The sequence below is a fragment of the Schistosoma haematobium genome, chromosome 2 (genome assembly GCF_000699445.3).
Source record: "Schistosoma haematobium chromosome 2, whole genome shotgun sequence".
NCBI lineage: Eukaryota > Metazoa > Platyhelminthes > Trematoda > Strigeidida > Schistosomatidae > Schistosoma > Schistosoma haematobium.
Genome location: NC_067197.1, coordinates 35077867 through 35099212, shown reverse-complemented (window position 1 = coordinate 35099212; position 21346 = coordinate 35077867). Strand labels below are relative to the sequence as shown.

Sequence of the window (21346 nt, the reverse complement as noted above, 5' to 3'; positions counted from 1 at the left end):
TTAATGTCTAACTTCAACCACTGCTGGGGATTCCCATACTAGGACGAAACGGCCGACCTGTGCTTCCAGGCTTTCCATAGTGGTCTAGCTTTAAATGACTCATGATATCAAATATTGAAATTATTAGAGAATCATTAATTTCAATTTAATAGAGAAAACCGAAGTTTTCGATAACAATTAATCAGATTGATTTTTATTTTGTTGTTTTTATATGTTAAGAATTGTAATATAAGATAGTGTTTTACAAATCATCAATTTCAAACAATAAATCCTATAAAATATAACTAAACAGGAATGAAACGACTGTTTATTATTTTCTTGTTTTCAATAACTTTGAAACCGAATCGTGTTTTATTTTGGTTTGTTTGATACCCACAAGCACATTAGTCTTAACATCGTTTCTTCTCAAAAACGTACGACAATTAATCATCAACGGGAAGGCTGTATGTTAAAGAACTTATGAGTGGATTGTTACTATGTTTAACTTACAAAATACAGATAATATAACTTATGGATATGTTATAAACGTCGATTAAACATAACCATTAACAGTTTTGGTGGTTTGCTCACTCAATCTGAACAGTTATTAACAAATAAAGACGGATTTTCTCCAAGGTAACATGCGATTTTTTCATTACATCCAATGTGTAGTTGAATGTTCCACTTTTAAATTTAGCGTTTCCATTTAATTTAGAAAAATTCCTTTTGTAAAGAAATAAAAACTGACCAGAGATGGAAAGCTGGTTTGTTGTAGCCTATTGACTAATTACTAAACTCTGACAATGAGACCCATAAGGCTAGTACGATTAACCCTAAGCGCTGACGAGATAATTTTGACTTACATTAATCCGTCAATATGAGCACCTTCTTCCCTTTAGTCTTGAGTTCAATGGGAAGGCAATGCAATCAAGCCTCGATTATTATATTTCAAACACTCAGTATATACTCCGCCATAACACAAAATTCACTAATTTGGTCAATCCTATAGTGATTTATCTGTTACTTCACTAGAATTGCAGTTATACTTTACGTTGAAACCTTCCAGTTAATACGAGAACTCACGTTATAGGGACAGTGTTACAAAATTAAAGGTACATTAATCTTATTCATTTCGAACTACTTCCCATTTGTGATAATACACTTGCACGATTTATATTGGAACTGTTCAAAATAACCTCAGTCACATCCACAGATCCTTACTAATTTCACGTTTTATCGTCTCTATAACATCTTAGTGCTACTTACGCATAACTTTTGGAATTCGATGAATAAAACGAAATTCCAATTTGATGTTTGGTGATGATAAACCTTAGATACAAGGTTGGAAGGGGGAGATTGATTATGAATACAGTGGTCTTGAGTGCTGTCAAAGATGAGGGCGGTTATCACTTCCTGGTTGCCCACACCGTGGAAGGGTTCTTCTGGAGGTACCTAAAAAGGAAACTGGATTAGAGGTGGTTTTAGTGACTTGAGAGCGTGACCGCAGTGCCCGTTCGACAACTGCTTGAGGTCGGTCACACACGACCTTTCTATGAGTAATTTTTGTGTTAGCTCCGTATTTGTTGAGACCTTACCGCCTGAGACGGATATCCGTGGGATAAGGCGAGGTGTGCATTTTTAGGGTCGACCTTTTCTAACCCCATCCCTCCTTGATGGAAGGCAGCATCGCTGTCATGCTGGTTGTCTGAAGGAAACACCTTACTTCTGTCACACCCCTCTACAGCCAGCAGTACGACTTCGCCTTCGGACTTTGGGTTTGTTGCTTGTAGTCCTACCGCTCTTCAACCGACCTGTCTGACATGGTAGGACCGTGAGGAATGGTTGTTCCAGCCAGTATAGCTCGGTTGCTTCATCACGATAGGCGAGCCCGACCACCATGTCAAGATAGCAACAACAGTATAAGGCAACATTCCTAGTTTGCTTTCCTGGAAAAGGATCCATTGTATTCGATACCATCAAAAAATAGTAGCATGAGACTAATTTACAAATGAAGTTTCCTACTTGCAGAAACAAAATTGCCTAAATTCATAATTAATAACGTAAATATCTTAATTTGCATATTTTTGTGGACAAACTATATACATAGTTCTCTGAAAGCAAATAATAAGTTTTAATATATGTATATCCATTATTTAAAAGACAATTTGATTTCTAATAATCTTTGCTAAAATATAAGTTATACCACCTTATGATTAACAACAATATCCCAGTCAATATAAAAAAACCATTAAATAATTAACTTAAGACAAAATGAAGGAAATATCTACAAAATAAATAGTAATCCTCCATCACAACATATTTCAATTAATTAACGAATGAATAAAAACACAAAGAACAAGGAATGAATAATAATATTTTCCAAACCAATCATAAGTAATATTATACTTATCGTTAACATTACCATAAACTGGTAATAAATGTAGTATGGGTTTTAGGTAATGATAATAGTGATAAAGGAATAACAACTGTAATATAATTACAAACAGAATTTTAAATAAAAGATCAATAGTGTAACCGTATACTACTGTGTAAATATATGGTTTGAAGGATAAAGTTGAAGACGGTAAGGAATATGATGATGATAATGTTGAATGAGATTGATTACAACAATAAGAATAATTTATGAAGTATACAACAATATTTGTTATTATGCATCAAAGCAGCTTGGTTATTAACCAAGCTTCATAAATTTTATATATATATGAGTGTATCCATGTGCATGGAGGTTCGCATGTAAGTTAACTGATGTAACACATTGAAATGTATAATTGTTTGACATAAATCGTCACCAACTGAAATTGTTTTTCACAATATAATATTATTATTAGAAGAAAATGTAATATTGATTTTAAGAATAAATAATTGCATTAATGGATTCTGATAACAGTGTTTGAGTGATGTGACTTATCAACGACACCTAATAGGTATATCAACGACGCCTAAAATGAAATCGGACAAAGTGTGATTGAAAATTAGTGGAGAAAAAAATATATTAAAACAGTGAAAAGTGAAAAATAACATCGGAAACTAAATACTGAACTTTGTTTAATCTAGACCTTAATTGAACGTTTCCTGTCTAGTGTGAAACATTTCACAACAGACCTTTAGAAAAGACTATTATTATTTTTCTGACAAGTAAATTATATACATTTACTGATTCAAGAAGCGGAAAACTAAACCGACAAACCAATCAGATTGAAGACTGAGGTTAATTTGTACTTTATTAAGATTTGAGTAAGCCCTGTCAATATTTAGTTAGTAAGATGCTTAAAATTTATAAACATAGAAAGAACACAATTTATAAATATTTAAAATAATAAGAAAGGTACTAGACTTTAAAGAAAACCAAAGAACTAACTGTATTTTCATTCTTATGACAGCACAGCATTCTCGCATTTGATTTCTAACTTGCTTCTTAAACCTTTATGGAATTTTACGTAGTATATTATCCACATACATCACTTGGATTCTGATAGGCTTAAAATCAGTTCAAAATCATCAGTATAGGTATAGCTTTACCTAAAGAGCCCTTAGTGTGTACCACAAGATTAAATAAATTTTCATCATAGTAGATGTCTTATTACTATTATTAACATGTAAGATAGGAAGAATGAAGAAATTTCACATTTCCTCAACGATTATACAATGTTTAAAAATAATTCATGACTATTCGTTGTGAACCGAATATAAATTACAAAAGGTCACAACAGTGTGTGAATAAACAACTCAGAATCATTGAAAGTTTTAATCTGTGAGATATGCAAAGATCTACTGTGAAAGACATTTTAAGTGAAATGATTGATCACGATTATTGAAGTAGTAGATCGATCAAAAAGTGTTCGTAGCTATTACTAAAGTGTTATTATGTAAATATAACTGGGGAATTTAGAAAAAAAGTATGTGGAATAAATCTCATAAAAAATATTATCCCTAAAAGTCGTTTGAGTTTTAATTACAAATAACATAAGACCGAGTAGAAACGTGCATCGGTTGGTTATCACAAACTTTATAATATGCATTATGAGTTTTCAAACTCACAATGTCAATATTATATGTTCAAGCACATTTGACAATTTCAAATCATTACAATAAAAACAGTGAATAATCCAAACAAACCTAACATTTAAGGGTGTCGAAGATTCAACATCAGTGATAACAACCGTAAGCATAAGATATACATCTGTGAATTTATAGTGTATCTGTCGATTAATGTGTAATATGTTTTCAATATCCTAGCATTATTTCTGTTTATATATAATAAGTTAATACTACAGATAAAAGAATTATTTTAGCTTTAAATTTCGTTGTAACTTTCACTTTATTGCTTTTTTTCATCCTGCAAGTTGGAATGAGCTACAGTAGCGTATTAACAGAAGACTCTCAGTGTAAATTACAGTTTTACATGTCACACTGACGGACTAAATGAATGAGGAAATGGTCGAAATTATTGAATATTGTACGTTTTACTGAACACTGAGAAAGGATGGTTATCTTCGAATCAAGCGTTTGTTATCTATTGAACAGTTTACCTTATCACCTGATGATAAATCACTTTCACACTTTAAGTACATTAATCTACATTAATATCATCGATATAAGGCTGAGATGTAACATAGTAACTCATTTAACAATAATAAGGAATTCGTACAATTAGTTTCGTACTAAAACCAAACGGCCATCCAGTGCTTCCAAGTTTTCAATGGTTGTTTAAATGCGATCGACTCAAGATTTCATTGAAATTAAATTTAAGTCGTTTGGTATTTATGTACACTGTTATTAAGAGATTATGTAAAAGTAGTAGCTTGATAGAGTAATTAATTCATAATCTCTTGTTCATCAATTGAATAAGTAGGCATACATTCGCCTTAAGATTTTTTTATCGCATCCTATGGTGTGATTAACTGTTTACCACTTTCTGTTCGGTATACAAATAAAAAAAGAAACAAACGGAAACTCACTTCAACCTCATGCAAACCAGTTTTTAATGCAAGAAACAACGACAACAACAAGGAAAAAAATCAACATTCCAAATTGGATGGTAAACATTGACTGATATATGGTTTTATTTACTTACGCAGGAATGGATGGTGGTACTAGTGGAAAACTTGTAATAGAATTAATTAATCCAGGAGAATTGGAATCTTTCACGATCGAGAACATGTCAGCTGGATATAACCGTCTATATATACATACACATGTATAGAATGTGCACGTATACATGTAAAACATGAGATTTACAATTGTGACGGTAGTAGTAATCGTAGGAAATGTGCATCGATGAAAAACAGACGTACAAAATGAATAAAACAGAAATAAGTGACAACATATACAATGCACAACACATGAAACAACAAAAAGACAAATAATTTAAGAAAACAGTGCAGTTTATCATGTTTACAACAGGAATAATGTAATATTATGAAGTAACTCCCCCTCCAAGTACAAAATAAACCAGTACCCAACAGAAAACACAAGTAGTATCACACATATTTATTGACTGAATTTACAGACAACTGTTAGTAGATAATTATAATGAATGAAAACAAATAATAATATAATCAAACAGTTGTTTGGAAGCTTATAATATAGTACAGTGAATCATAAATATACATTGCGTTATCTACTGTTTAACTCCCACAAATTTTGAGGTATAGTTTGACTTTATGGCTTTGAAAGTTTTAATTTAAGTTGTTAGAATTACATACTACCGCTATTGTAAGTAGTCTGTAAAACTTGTAAACGCTATAGAAATATCTCCCATATAAATAATTTGTCCAATTATATCTATCCCTATAAATGTGCCTATATCATAAAGGTTAGTTTCAACATTCACAATTAAAGTCATGAGTGTAGAGTTCAACACTACCGACATAAAATTTGTATACTTTAGTAGTATACATACAGAGCTCCTATAAAATAGCATTTCACACAGACACATATTTGACCAAATAAGTATATTATTATTTTAACTACATAATATAAAATGTGCATGAATAAAATGAAACTTGCACAATCAATTCTAGTCTATTGACCAATATTGCCATAAAAATGTTGGCTGGTTAGGTTTTGATGCTAATCGTTCTTTAGATAATCAATTTGCTCACAATGTTGAGTAAAGACAATTCAATAATTCTTAAATCAAAGTATATGGACACTTTTCTGATAAAAGCTTATTAATAGTAAAAATTTCAGCTTTAGAAGATGATGTATCACTCAGAACTGTATATCGCGTTTAGTTGAGGAAGAAAAAAGTCAGTATCGACCAAATCTAGACATTGACTATAGTTCAACAATTTACCGACTTGCGGTCTAAATTATGTGAAGGAATTAAAAACTTGCAAGGTGGATCCGTAACAGCATGGTTGTATAAGTTGAAGATAAATTATCCTTTGGTAATATAATAGAAAAATCACTCTTTTTTTCCGATTTCTGAACACTTCCACACCAACTGTCATTTTTCTACTCATACAAATATGTTTGTAGGCGTGATAACAATCTATCATTAAGAAGTTCTATGTTATTTTACGAAAAGAAAGTTGTTTTTTCTTCATCAATGGAACTATATTTCTTCGTACGCTAATAGCTATCTCTAAAAAAGTGCATAATTTATCTTCTTTTAAGGGTTCACTACTTCGAAACAACAATAATTTGAAAACAACGACAACAACAAAAGCTTACTGGGGAATCAATGGAGAAGGTAGTTGTCCAGAACTTGTTTTAGCAGGAACTGATGGTACTTGTCTGGGACCAGAGCCTTTGATTGAACCCGTATTACTTGTAGAATTCCATCCACCAGGAGGAGGTGGTGCTGGTGGACGACGATTAGCTGTTGGACTAGGAGGAGGAAGTGTACCTGTAGATCCCGGAGCAGTTAAACCGCCTGGAATATCACTCTATTTATTAAAATGTAAGAACGATTAAAAACAATAGCAAATTTTTTAAATATCATATAATAAGTGAAATCGAAACAAATCAACTAGAAATGCTTAACACAGTCAACATGGGGAGGTTTAATTTTTTCGACTGTTGAAATTTATCTATGAAAGTCTGTTATTTGTTTGAGGTTCACATACATGTTTTATTATATTGATATTTAAAGTAATTAGTCCCTTTGATAAATTTCGATAATGTAATAAGAAAACGAAGATGATCAGAATTATGTGATATATTAGCGCAATACATTTCGAACAATCTGATCACACATATACTTGTTAAGAGCATTTATAAATAAAAATAAAAGGTCAGCTAGACTGGAAATGGGGTAAGAGGAGTAATAATAATGTGAACACGATTCGAAACCTAATGACTCTGGATAATAAGTCAATATTACCAGGGTAGGTTTAAGCCAATGTTGATATTGTTTAACTAGCTAAAATTGTATTACAACATGGAAATAAAAAATTCGACTTATTTATTTACATAACTGACTTCAACGTACAAGAAAAGATACGTAATAATGGAGATTTTAGGATATAACTTGAAGTTGTTCTAACACTAGAGTGATTCACTATTTGAAGAGTAAAAAGAAATTATTTCTAACATAAAAAGATGCTCCAGGCAAGAATGTAAGTTAGAAGGTCATATCACAAGAAAATAAGGTCATTAGCATTTAGTATCTATGAGGTTTTGAACGTCTAGTCAGGATTATCAATCAACAAACAGTAAAATATGGTCTACTATATGGGCATAAATGTGATAGCTAAGTTGCATTAATGTACTTTAAGTGAAAAAATACATAAAATAGCCATTTACCTGTAGCCAGTCATCATTGACTGGCGGTGGAATTGGTGTTGATACAGTGGACATAGACACTTCACTTATAATATTCAACGCTTCTTTCATAGCATCATAAACGCGGACCATTTCATCGCGTTTTTGTTGAACCCCCAATGATTCAGACATTAAGGAATTCTTAAAGTGTAATAACAATGACAGTAAATGTATAGACATTAAAAGAAAATTACACTAATTGGATAAAATACCAAATAACATTAAGAATTATTATAATCAAATTATTTTGTGTTTAATTACAATCCCGAATTCTGGTGATTAGTAAAGTCCACTTTCTTTTCAAGTGTAAAAACAATTAAAATTCAAACACTCCATTCCATACTTTATTACTGTATGGGGCCGAAACCTGGAGAACTACGAAAGCCATCATCCAGAGGATACAAGTGTTTATTAACAATTGTCTACGCAAAATACTTCGGAACTGTTTGCCAGATATTATAAGCAGCAACCTACTATGGGGGAGAACAAATCAGATCCCAGAGGACGAGATCAGGAAGAAGCGCGGAAGTGGATACGACACACATTGAGGAAAGCACCCAACTGTGTCACAAGGCAAGCCTCAAGGCCAACGAACACATTACGCCGAGAAATGGAGACAGATATGAGAAAAGTGAACAAAAATTGGAGAGAACTGGAAAGGAAGGTCCAGGACAGAGTGGGTTGAAGAATACTGGTCAGCAGCCTATGCTCCATTGGGAATAACAAGTGTAAGTAAGTAAGTAAGTAATTCCATACTTTACAGCTAGAATATAAGTGAACAAAAGAACTCATACTACTTTTTGTTATATATAAAAAAACAACACTGATCAGTGAAATTTAATGATGTTTGAGCAACATCAAACTAAAATTACACCAACTGGATTATATTGATTTATTTATTTTAACACATAAATATTTGTACAAGGAGGCCCCAAATACATATGCGCCACACAGATCTCATTTGATATGTGTGAGGGCTGTGATACTGCCCGGGTGCCCAAACCGAAGCAGGAATTTTGATTTAGAAGTAAATTAATTAAAGCTACACATAATTGGAGATATTTGAAGCTAATATTCATTAACTGATTCACTGAATTTATTGTTTGCTTTTTTATATAGGTAAAGTGAGTAAAATTTATTTGCAAAAAATAAATCAGAAATTATTAACAGGAAAATAAAGTTTATTTTGACTTTCTTAGTTTATGGTACAATTTTTTTTTAAATGATTTCCATGACGAAGTCGATCCATTCAACAACATGGAAAAAAAATTATGTCTAATCAATTCATGAATTCCATTAATTTATCACCATAATACTATTAAACAGAGATTAATTAAAAATCTATTTATAAACGCAAAGTAAACAATATAACTGATTCATTCTAAATAATAAAAGAAACTCACCAAGTCACCAGCTTGGTATAAATTTGGTAATAGTTCACCTTTTAAGAAGGATTTAATCTGAACAAGAAAAGAAAATGTTTTTTTAACAACCGACATTAATTATTACTAAAAAGCTACATGGAAAAAAAGTATTTTATGCAAATTGGGACTGTTAAAGAAATTAGATACAAAACAACTAACATAGTACGATTTACAGTGTATGCGAAAAACATTAACGTGAAGAGACATGAAAATAATTATATCAAATAAAATAGATGAAATTACATTAGACATACACAGTAATGAGGTTACATTTCACGAGGAATAACTGGACAGCATCGTAATTAATTGAGATGAGTGTCTATTACAATAAATCTAAGTACCAGCATTGTTGTATCCGAAGATTATGTATATGTATATAAACTACGTATGTCTGAAACATATGATTCATAAAGTGGAGGCTGAGACTGTGTTCTGGACTCAATGGGCAGGGGGTTAGGCGAAAAGTCACTATTTTGAGGACCGATAAGGATTCAGAGTTGACGCCGGGCTGTTAGTGCTGGTTGACGTGTCATTGGTTTAGCACAAAAACAAGGTCCTAGAAGTCGGTATTCTGATTAGCGATTTTGCCATAGAATAATTGACAGGGTCAAAAGACAACAGATGCTACCAATGATGGTATGTTGATTTTATATTGTATTACTACTAAGAATAATTTGTTTAGAAATAATTGTTTAGAAACAGCGAAACCCTTGAGCACAATAAGATATGAAGCAAAATGACAACATTGTATTACTCTACTGCTGTGAGATATGATATATGAAAGTAGAAAATATATACAGGCTAAGCATTTATTTACAGATGCCTATGAAATATTATCCAAATATCATAAAACAAAAGAGTGCGCAATACTGGAGTTAGATGTAAGGTACACGGTAGATATATCAAATCAGTTCATAAAGCAGTAAATTTTCACTGAGTGCAGCTAATGGGTCATGTGTTATATATGTCGAACCATCATCTACCTTGACATGTAATACGAATGTCGATAGTAGGTTAAAGAGCGCTAGAGACACATATCATCAGTCCACGAAGACACTGACTATTAGACTGAACTGTGTTAATATACATAGAGTACATTGTTGGAGTCTGAACGATAACTGTGATCAGTGTTTAGAAATGTCAGGTGACATGGCACAGAATCGGTGACAATGATCTTAACGTACGAACTCTTTGTCTTTAATAAATAGTAGGTTTCAATATTCTTCCATACAGATATTTTCTTATCTTTTATCCGAACAATATTCTCAATGCTTAGTCGTGTCACTATCATTGATACTATTTTCCTATACATATTGCCCCCTAGGAGCCTCTGTGCCCACCAACCTGGTTAAAGTGCCGGACATTCTCTTTTCGTCCTCTCAATTTCGTAAACAACCCTGACGTTAGTTTAAGAAAATGATGTAAGTCAAAGTAACCTAGAACAGATTATCAACTGTTTAGAAAAATAGAACTTCAATATACTTTCAAAAGAAATGAACTAAATAAATGGATGCAGACCGATGACATTATCTGTTTTATGGTCATGTCTATTTGGTTGACTCACAGTGTATACTGAGGCTTGGTAAAAGTCCTGCCAAATTACTTTGATAAATAAAATAATGCACTACTTCAATATTTTGACGATAGAAAGTTTATCCGTCCACGGAAAACATAAACATCATATTGTTATTTTGTATGAAGGGCTTTCATTTAAACGTATATATATACTCACCTCATTAACAAGCATATGCATTAACAATTTTGGTACCAAATCTAACTGTGTTTTAATCACAATTTTCATGTATGAATCGACTAGATTTCGTATAATTTCTACTTGACGTTCCAGCTGAGGCTCACTGGATTCAAGTGATGAAGTGTCAGATTGCTGAAAAACATAAATGATAGTGAAAGGAGAGGGTAAAGGAATACCCAAATTGATTAAAGCTATGTGAAAATAAGCCTAATAAAATATAATCTAAAAAATATTATTGGCCAGATATATTTTTCGCTTTTTCTCTTTCCTAACGATGTATAGCCGTAGAAACGTGTACGGGATTTGAGAGCTAATTAAGAAACATGGTTTCACAGCTGTGATCAGTAAATTTACAATCGGTTTTGAATTTAGCTAGAGCCACTAAGATGAGTACATTTTAATCCAATAAAATAAAAAGATGCTACGTTAACCAACGATAAAACATAAGTACCACATCATGAAGTAGCATGTGTATGATCGATAACAACGAGAACAATTTTTTTATAAAAACGCTACAACATAATTATTTATTTTGTATATCGATGACCAACACCTTCCAGAACCATAAAAAGATGTTAAATCAATAGGTTTCTTTTCTTTTTTATTGAAAGAGTCAACCCAAACAATTTTTTCGACTTGGAGAATATTTCAAATAGACAAAGTATGAAAGATCTTAATTCTATTTAGATTCAGAATCACAATAGAATACATATTTTTGGAAAGAATTAAATGACATTCACAAAGGAATTTAATTAATTTACATTAGAGATATTCCCATTCTTACTAGTTTACTGATCAAACATTGGTAACATGTAATAACATAGCCCATAAAAAAATTTTCGGAATCTAATCTCAAAGTAAGCATAAATTTGGTGTTTAGAATGTATGTCCTCACTAATGTAGTTAACGTAGATACCTCTTATTGGTTAACTCTATACATATAAGTTCGATAATTTATCTACAACCCAATAATCCGAAAAAGGTACCTTTTTAATCTTTTAAAGTTGAGTACTTACAACAATCCATATTTTATGGTTACGGGAAAGAGGAAAGAAAATTACTGACCAAAAATGTTTATTTCTTAGTATAAAATTACAGATAATAAACATAACGGTCAAGTCGTATATGAACTATCTCATGCAAATAAAAAAGTACTGCAGTATAGTTCCTATCATGTTATCTATCGTATATAAATGCACTCGTTTTAATTTGTAACAAAACTATTTTAATTACTGCTGATTTATATGTTAGAAAAATAAAACCCACTATTCATTATTATGAGTACAAAAAAATATCTACATTTATTTGGTAATATTATACGAAAAAAACACATTTGATATAAACAGAGATGAATGGTGGTTAACAGTGGAATCCATGACGCGCGTCTCATCCTATTTCAGACTCATTAGCTGGATGCACCTGCATCTCAGAGTTGATGTTCACTTTGAAACTCGAATTCAGTACCTTTCGCTTCAAACGTCGTCGAGTGTATCTACTTAGCTACTGATTCCATCTCTGATTATAATGCTTGTGACTTAAAGCAACATCGAGGCAATCTGCACAGGATTCAAACATCCCAAAAGAGACTGATCAATTACAGTCATAAACATCAGTGGGAAGATTCAAACAACCAATACAGAAACAAATTACTCTATAATATAATCGACTTCAACATAAACTATGCATTTTCGAAACATCTCAATTTATTTTACACTAAATGTCACACATACAATGACAAAGAAATAATAACTGGTAATTAGGTTTTTTTTTATTGACCATTATCATTATCTTTATTCACAACAACTGGTATTGAAGTGAAGCAGGAACTATTTTAATTTGATGACTTGATGGTGAAAGGGGATTTAGATGAATTCGGAGGTGAAATATTATAATTCGTTTCTCGGGATTTCGATAATAGACTACGTAAGAGAGATATAATCCCGTGTCAGTTAGATAGTCTTCAAAACATTTTATCATTAAGATAAGCATATACCACAGAAAGCCATCATAGGATAATGTTGTTTTTATTACATACCTCCGTTTTTTCCGATTTAGTTTTAGCTGGATAAACACCGGCACGCAAAAATGATGCCTTCCATGAATCAACTAATTCAGCTGATTCAGCACACAATTCCAATTGTTTATAGTCTTTGTAGACATTATGATTATCCGGATAAAATAATGCAAAAGCATGCTTTTTACCGAAAAATCCCGTTTCAATATCGCGTATTTTTAAACCATCCAATAATAGGACATAACGCTTTTCTTTCTCCTGAAAAAAAATGTGAAAAATTACCAGTAAGGATATTGATCCCTAGTCGACTTCAGTATTAACAAGTAATATATGGTTGATAAAAATACTATGCGTCTAATTATTTAACAGTATATATATATATATATATATATATATATATATATATATATATATATATATATATTTCCTTGGAAGAAAGAATTCAATGCATACTCATTTATCTAGGTGATTTTGTGAGGTTTTTGTATGAAAATTTGATATTCACCCCGAACTGATATTACCTAGCTTTAACGATTCGCCAACCGTCAGTCTGGGATAAAAATCGACGGAATATTTTTTACTTGTAAATATTTCGACTAATTGATAGTTACATATTGACTCATCTACGCAATTACAAAAGCGGACACGATGCCACAAAAGGTTATTAAGAAAAATACTGGTCACCCCCTCCCAGATAACTCTATTTTATCCCCAAACGATTGAGAAGACAGAGGAAAGCGGATGTTTGATTGCAGTCGTGACCAACTATGATGGGATGTAAGAATTTTACAGAAAACATTTATATTCCCTCAGGAATCGGTCAACAAATGTGCCGGCTCAGGGGCGTCGTACTATTTTGTAACTTGACAAAGTTTTAGCGTAGCTACTTTTGATATCCTATGGATAGAACTGGTTACTTGCCCCTGTATAACTAAACAGGGCCTAATACACCATAATGTAAAGAAAAATAGACAGAAGAGGTAGATTTATTATGCGCCAGAAATATATCCACAACAAATACAATCACCAACTCCATAATTTATTCAAAAACTAGATAAAAACTATGTCGAATTAAATATGGTTTACTTGTTTGATCAGTAGGTAAATTTGGATATACTTAACTACGTAGCAGTTGACAGAAACTATTCAGTAACCTAAAGTATATATATTTATATAAATATATGTATACAATTTGCAACATTAATAGGCCACATTGACTAAATATATAAATAAATTATTCTATTGTGTATTTGTTTCTAACATCTTTAACCACATACTTGCAGCTTAAACTTTAAAATGGGGCTAAAATAAATCTTTTTTCGCCAATACTGGTAGAATCTGTTGGGAAGTACTGAACAGTTTAACAGGTTTTCAAGAATGAATGGAATAGTGCATCATGATTAAGTAAGTATTGGGATACAATCTTACCAACTACATTAGCTAACGAGTATTAGCTAAGATGAAATGTATATCCTGTATATAACCGTTGAGAAATGTCAAAACACAAAACCAATAAGCACTAAATTGAACTAGACAAAATTCTAAAAAATTAAATTAACGATCTCTAAATCCTTACTGTCGTAAACATAAAGCGAGGCAAATATCAAAGTATTCAAAATTAAATTCATAAGACGATATTTAATAAATGTTATGTAACTTACCTCATCATCTTTGTACCAGGTCAATGATTCAGTATTCAATACAAACCAAAAATCTTTGTTACCTCCACGAAGCAAAGTAACATTTTGCAAAGATAACCAACCTTTACGAATTACCTGGAAAACAAATAAAATCAATGTGACTATTAGTCATAAGAAAAAAAAGAATGTATGCATAAACATTTATTATTCATTGACCAAGAATGTATGTAGATAAATATGACTGCTTTTTAATATCAGATTATGCACAACTCAATACGAACTTCCCTAATAACTATGCTGATATGATGATTCATTAGTCTAGTTATTTCTTCACATTTATACATTTTGAATCTGTATATTAATGCAATCAGATGTTGCTATTTAGCGACATATTCCTATTTTCGTTGAACATCCCATACAAAATTCAGTATAATGAAATTGGATGCATACTTATGGGTTAGAATTTCGACATAGTGACTCCAAGTGCGATTACAGTTGTTTCTACTTTTGAAAGTAAAGGCCCTAATATGTAGAAATCATTGATGAATAGTAAAACTCTGGCATATGACAACAAAGAAGCACTACATCGTAAGTAATAATTCGCTAAAACTTAGAGAATTAAAAATATTTTTACTTAAATAGAATATAATTAGTACCCACGCTAAAATAACCTTTAAGTAAAATGTTGAAATATTCTTTTAAATACTTATCAAATTGACCCTCCAAAAAATGTTCCCACAATGTCTATTGCTCCCTTGATGAAGTTCGAAACGGTTTGTTACGCGACATAATGGAGTTATTTAAATTTCAATCTCTGAGATTATTTTAAATATAATTTTTTTTACAAATATTGTCCTTTAAATACTCGGTGCCCAATTTTCGCTTAACTATTTCTTCAAATTTGACGAATATTCGTAAAAAGTACTGCGTCCTCTACTAAAAAAGATAATCACATTTATTGAATGGTAAAATTAAGCTTCACTGTACATAATTTAATTTGAAATGGTTTAGATTATCCCGTTTAAAGCGGAAGGTACTAGGTTCGGATTCCCGAATTGAACATCAACTATCGGATGAAATTACATCCAGTTGACGAGTTCAAAATAATACGAAGCATACTTCTTGCTCGCATTCCTTTGTAAGTCACGTTCCGTACATTCGAAATAAACTTCTTCGTACATGTTTTAATTTCTCTAAAACCAAAAGCCGCGTCTTTAAGCAATTTCCATTAACAAGGTGAATTAGACTGAATCGTAACTCAGAAATAAGCGAAATAGTGATTCGAATAATTATTAATAGGTACTTGTAAATAATAATTTGTGAATAAAGGTTTATACATATGAAGCAAAACATGAATATGTATGAAAATGTACGCAAATATCTATTTTACAATTAAAATCACTTGTGTTCTGATCATGAAGATGGTTAGTATGTATGAAATTCGTCAATGGACGTTAGCTTCGAATGATGTATTCGCTGAATGGCTTTCTCATTACAACTACGATACATCGAGCTTCAAAGCATGACGTCTAAATGACTTAACTAAAATATTTTCATTGATAACACATAACTGGACAAATCAATTACTTCAATAGCGAAGCATACAGGCGATATGAAATTAGAAAAAAAAACATTGAACAGCCGATTTCACTACGCCTCATCACCATGCATAGTATGTTAAAATACGGATAAATCGGGATAACTTTAAAGGTATTAATTGTTGGAGTATCAATGTCTACTGTCTCCTCGGCCACACGATCAAAATCATAAACAAGAATTGGAATGTCACATTACACATTAAATTCCTGTAGTTGAGGGATAATCCTTTAAAAACTCTCCAAACTTAGATATCCTGTAGAGAGATCTATATAATTTGAAAACAGACTGTGTCAAGAAACAAAATCATCTGACGTCAGAAAATAATTGTGTGTACACTAGAAATACGATAGTCCACAAGTTATAATTACATACGAACCAGTCAGTATGTCGAAAAGTCTATTGGTAGGTAAATTATGCAAAAAATTTACCATTAAAAATCAATTATGGCTACAAAAAAACACATTGGACGAATGAATAAATTAAGTATGTCGTGTTGTATTTTCGACATTAACCATGTGATATGTGCAAGTCACAATTATTTACACAATAATAATAATTAAGTCATTACTAAACAAATTCATCTGCTTCTAATATGTGAAAAATAATTTATTATATCATGGTAACATGGACAAAAATATGACACAAACTGAGAAATTGTTTCATAAACAACATAATAAAACCTGCAACAATTCACATGTGTCGACTCCTAATGAAAAGTGTTTTGAAAAATATACCGAAGTAAGCTGCGAGATCTTTCACACATACCATGAGAACAAACGATGTTTTAAAAATGTAAGTCTCTTTTTGATTACTATCTTTGCCTGTTGCATATTACATAGGTTTAATTTTCGTGTGCAACACTAGGGATTGGAAACAAACCCTACATCCAAACTATAATATATAGAAAATCACTATGGACATACGATAGTTACAACTTTTAAGGAAGTGGTGAATTAATGGTTTGAGTATTTGGAATTAAATCATTAAAATGCAGGTTTAGATCTTGTAGCATTTGGTGAAATTCTAACAGCCAAACGGCATCACCAGTAGTCAGCATCATTTTTCCCCATAAATTGATCAGATGTAAACATTAAAACGATAGTATTTGTAAACTACTACGTTTACTCGTACATTTAATTAGTAGGATATGAACAAAACAACATAATTTACAGAATTTAAATCTCCCTCAATAGAAACAAACTGTTCGTATATTAAACAATAAAATACATACACATATATATGTAAAATAAATCAGCAAACATACTGAGCTGACCTTATTTCCAGGTTTATTTTTTGCTACTTCTGACGACTGTTGTTCTGCACTACAGAAAAATAAAGAAAGAGATGAATGCATAACCAGCCTTTTTATTCTTTAATTTGATCACCCGGATACAGAAACAGTAGGTAAAACTAAATACGGTTATATTAATACGTAGATTTATAAACATAACTGACACTAATGCAACAGATGAACATCAACTGCGCATCGAAAACCATTAAACAATATAATACTTTATCTAATAGTGTGCTGATAGAATTTTACCTTGATTTTATATTTTACAGATTAAACTAAGTGTTGTTGGACTTATGTAACTTTGAATTCCATGTTGTAAATTTTACCATCTTCAACATGTTCACAACATCCTATCTTTTTCATCTTGCTAGTCGAAAACAATTCTTCTAAATTGATTAAAAACTTCCTAGGAAAAAAACTGTCCTATATAACAAGAAATGAGAGTTTTTACAAGGTTCTAAGCGAACTTAAGCAATGCGTGTTCATATGAATAAAACATAGTTGATTGGGTTCCTTATGAATGGAATTATGTAACTTGAAAATGTAATCCGAATGAAAACGATTTTATTATGAAATATTATTTTTTAACTAGAATCTAGTAAAACAAAAATCCAAATTTCTTGGGCTTTTCTTCTGATTAAGCACAATAATTGGTGAATATTAATGAATTTCAAGTTAAAGAACTGAAAAGTAAACAAAATATTTATGTAAACATAAATTTCAAAGCAGGAAAGCAAGTATAAGCAAGCAAATAAGCGCATACACTCTCAAACAATCACATGTATAAATGTATTATTATACTAAATGGTTAAAGACTTGTATTCATCATTAAATTCACCAACAATTAAATAAGTTAAAAGATATACATAAGAAAAAGGTAAACAAACATTATTTCAAAAGGTATGGGCTGAAATGTTATGGTGACAATAACTTCACATTAAAACCATACCGTAATATACATAGCGGCGTATGTATGAGAGAATTCCTAAAGAAAACACATCAACGAATAAAAATATATTCAGGATTGATGAAAAATGTGTATGTATGCACTTATGAACAACAGTGAAAAGGATTTTATTGACATAATGATGTATGTAGCTTTATTTTGATTTGTAATCTTAGAGTAAATGTAGTAGCAATGACACTGAGAAAGACTGAACATTGGGAATATGGTTCAAAAAGGTAGAGTGGAAAGATATGTATGAAGGAATAATAAGATTTAAGATGGGGAGAAAAACAAAGTGATCGAATTTGTTCGATTTTGAACGACTTTGAGCCATATTACATAAACTCTGATCATGGTTATCGTTCAATGGACACAAAATTACATAGTAATAAGGCAAGATAAATAACAAACTGACTATTATTTAGAATATCACAAGTCATTAAAGACTATTGAGCATCTTATATTTGATCCTTTGACGAGAATCGTGAATGTTCATTGTTAATTAGTAAAGTTAGAATGACTGTTACTTTTTTATTTAGATGAATGTTTAAAAGCTACTTACGATGAAAACTGTACTCAAAATTTACTAGACAGCATAAAAAGATTAATAGTTGACAGATTTAAAAAAGGAAAAATAATACGTACAATAGGTAAATTCAAATCAATTCACAAACACAGTATTCAGAAGAACATGAAGATGGAAAAATATTTTGTTCCGACAATTTCAAAAGTTAATACAACAAAAAGATTCATATATTTATGCTCTTTTAGACTAAGTGTTTTTTTGAAACTATTCCGTCAAAAAGTGGGAATGAAATATGCTAACAAACAAAAAAGATATTATTGAGATTACAAACAGATCTAAGCTAGACAATCACTGGAAATCAGAAAGCACTGTACAGCTGTCTCGTCCTAGTATGAGACTTCGCAGTAGCAAACAGCCATCAACCACGTAACATAGAAATCAGGACTTACAGATCTCGTGGTAAGAGCTTAACCTGAGCCAGCATCCGATGGTTACATGTCTAACTTCGTTCGATAGGCTATACTATCCATTTTTCACTGTCATTGGTGGGTAACTCCCTCACCCAACACTGTTGAACTACAGTGATCACAGGTTCTCACTAGAGCTCAAAGGATTTCCTAGTTTCAGCAGGAGGCAACAATCTCCACAAACCTCTGAACAAAAAATACTTATGAGACCCAACAACAACACAAATCTCCGTGGTGGGTTACAAGTCTCAGTAGACAGTGTGAACTATGTGTCTAAACCAGCAAGTTATAATAAAGTTAAAGTACTCTTATGGAGTTATAACTTGTACTTAGACTTTTAAAAGAAAATTTATGGAAAAATAATCGATCTTCATATTTCGTGAATTTGTACCGAAATTGACAAGTGATCGCAAAGAAATCGATACACCAAACATTAGTAGGGGACAATGCTTAGCATTAAGCCATTATTATGATGTAAACTGTTCAATTGATGATATATTAATAAATACGTAATGTATTATCTGGATAAAGAAAAGTATACATTTTAAACAGCTTAATAATAAATATTGACTAATTGTGACAGAACCTTCAAGAAAATATCATTTTTGTTACATAATAAGGATAAACTATTGTTGGGAATCTCACACCAATAAACAATAATCCGTTGGACAGATCACAATCATTAGTAAGTAGTTGTTTTTGCTCATGATACAATAATGTACATAGATTAATTCAACTCCAAGTTTATTTGCGTTCGAAAGTAAAAATATTTCTAAATTAAAGTGTGTTGTTTTATTTTCTTAATTGTTGGCACCACTCATCCAGTAGTATTAATAACATTTTTATTGAACATACATACATGTATAACTAATGCTTAATATGATATTATGACGACAAGAGCACTTATAAATACAATGAATGTATTTGAATTATGGTACATTTTTGTCAATTGAGATTGAATAATACATAGAATAGTTATTTGGTTCAACTTTTTTTTAAATGGGGTATATGGTATTGACTTCGAGTTTAAATATCATTTCTGACTATACTATATGGTATACCAACATCTATTAATTTAAAACAATATTTTAACGTCCATATATGCAATTTCATATTGCACGATATCAATTGTACCTATTGTATCGCGCTGACAAATAATAATGCTTAGTGATCAACATAAAGACAAGAGGAATATTTTAAGTACATTTAATATAATAGAGATGAAATAATTGAGCAACTAAGAAATTCTAACCTCGGTAAACGTCATCAACTGAATCAAGTATTATAATAATAATTATTATAATAATATAGTTACCTTTCAAAACCAATAAAATCTTCATGATTGGTATTCATATAGGATAACTGTATGTCAACTAACAGTACAATTTGATCTCTGGCACGAATTTCTCTTTCACGAATCCATTGATTTACAATACGCTCTGTTTCTTCCCTTAAACGTGGAAAATTCTCCATCTACAATGTAATCAAATTAAATTAAATAATCAACAACTTTCCTTTTACAAATCATTCTTTTAATAACACATATGAAAATAAATAAAAATAGTGATATTATTACTATAATAATTAAGTTAAAGTACAAAAAAAATTATCCAGAATAAAGAAGGAAAACATGAATAAAGTACGTCATAAAGTGTTTTGATGTAAGAAAAAAACACTTTTCCCTATATAGAACCAACAATTAAAGTGACAAGTGTAATGTGAAGCGAGAAATTAACTAAGAATATGAACAGTTTGTCAACCTTGCTAAATGTGGTTAATAAATAAATGATGATAAACGCGGTTAGAAAAACATTGAAGACTAAAGAAAACACTGAACCTTTGTCGTCTTTTGAGTAGCCACAACAAGACATACACAGGATCCAGCTGACAAGAACCGAACTAAGGACTTTTAG

At 31.1% G+C, this 21346-nt stretch overlaps 1 protein-coding gene across 2 annotated transcripts in view; it reads right to left on the bottom strand.

Annotated features, from left to right (window-relative positions):
• Positions 1-215: 215 nt before the first annotated feature.
• Positions 216-21346, bottom strand: part of DNM1_1 (Dynamin- GTPase protein) — a gene marked incomplete at its 5' end in the record, with an annotated part of 34732 nt that continues 13601 nt past the window's right edge. The window contains 10 exons of one of the 2 annotated variants that reach the window (XM_012939441.2): positions 216-702; positions 5075-5179; positions 6679-6893; positions 7753-7911; positions 9174-9230; positions 10927-11079; positions 12983-13219; positions 14623-14736; positions 17465-17522; positions 20749-20906. In XM_012939441.2, the coding sequence (XP_012794895.1) occupies positions 567-702; positions 5075-5179; positions 6679-6893; positions 7753-7911; positions 9174-9230; positions 10927-11079; positions 12983-13219; positions 14623-14736; positions 17465-17522; positions 20749-20906 (1392 nt within the window). In that variant the 3' untranslated portion in view covers positions 216-566. Of the gene's footprint in view, positions 6894-7752; positions 7912-9173; positions 9231-10926; positions 11080-12982; positions 13220-14622; positions 14737-17464; positions 17523-18443; positions 18480-20748; positions 20907-21346 lie in introns of both variants that reach the window. The other variant, XM_051215041.1, reaches the window with a different exon arrangement.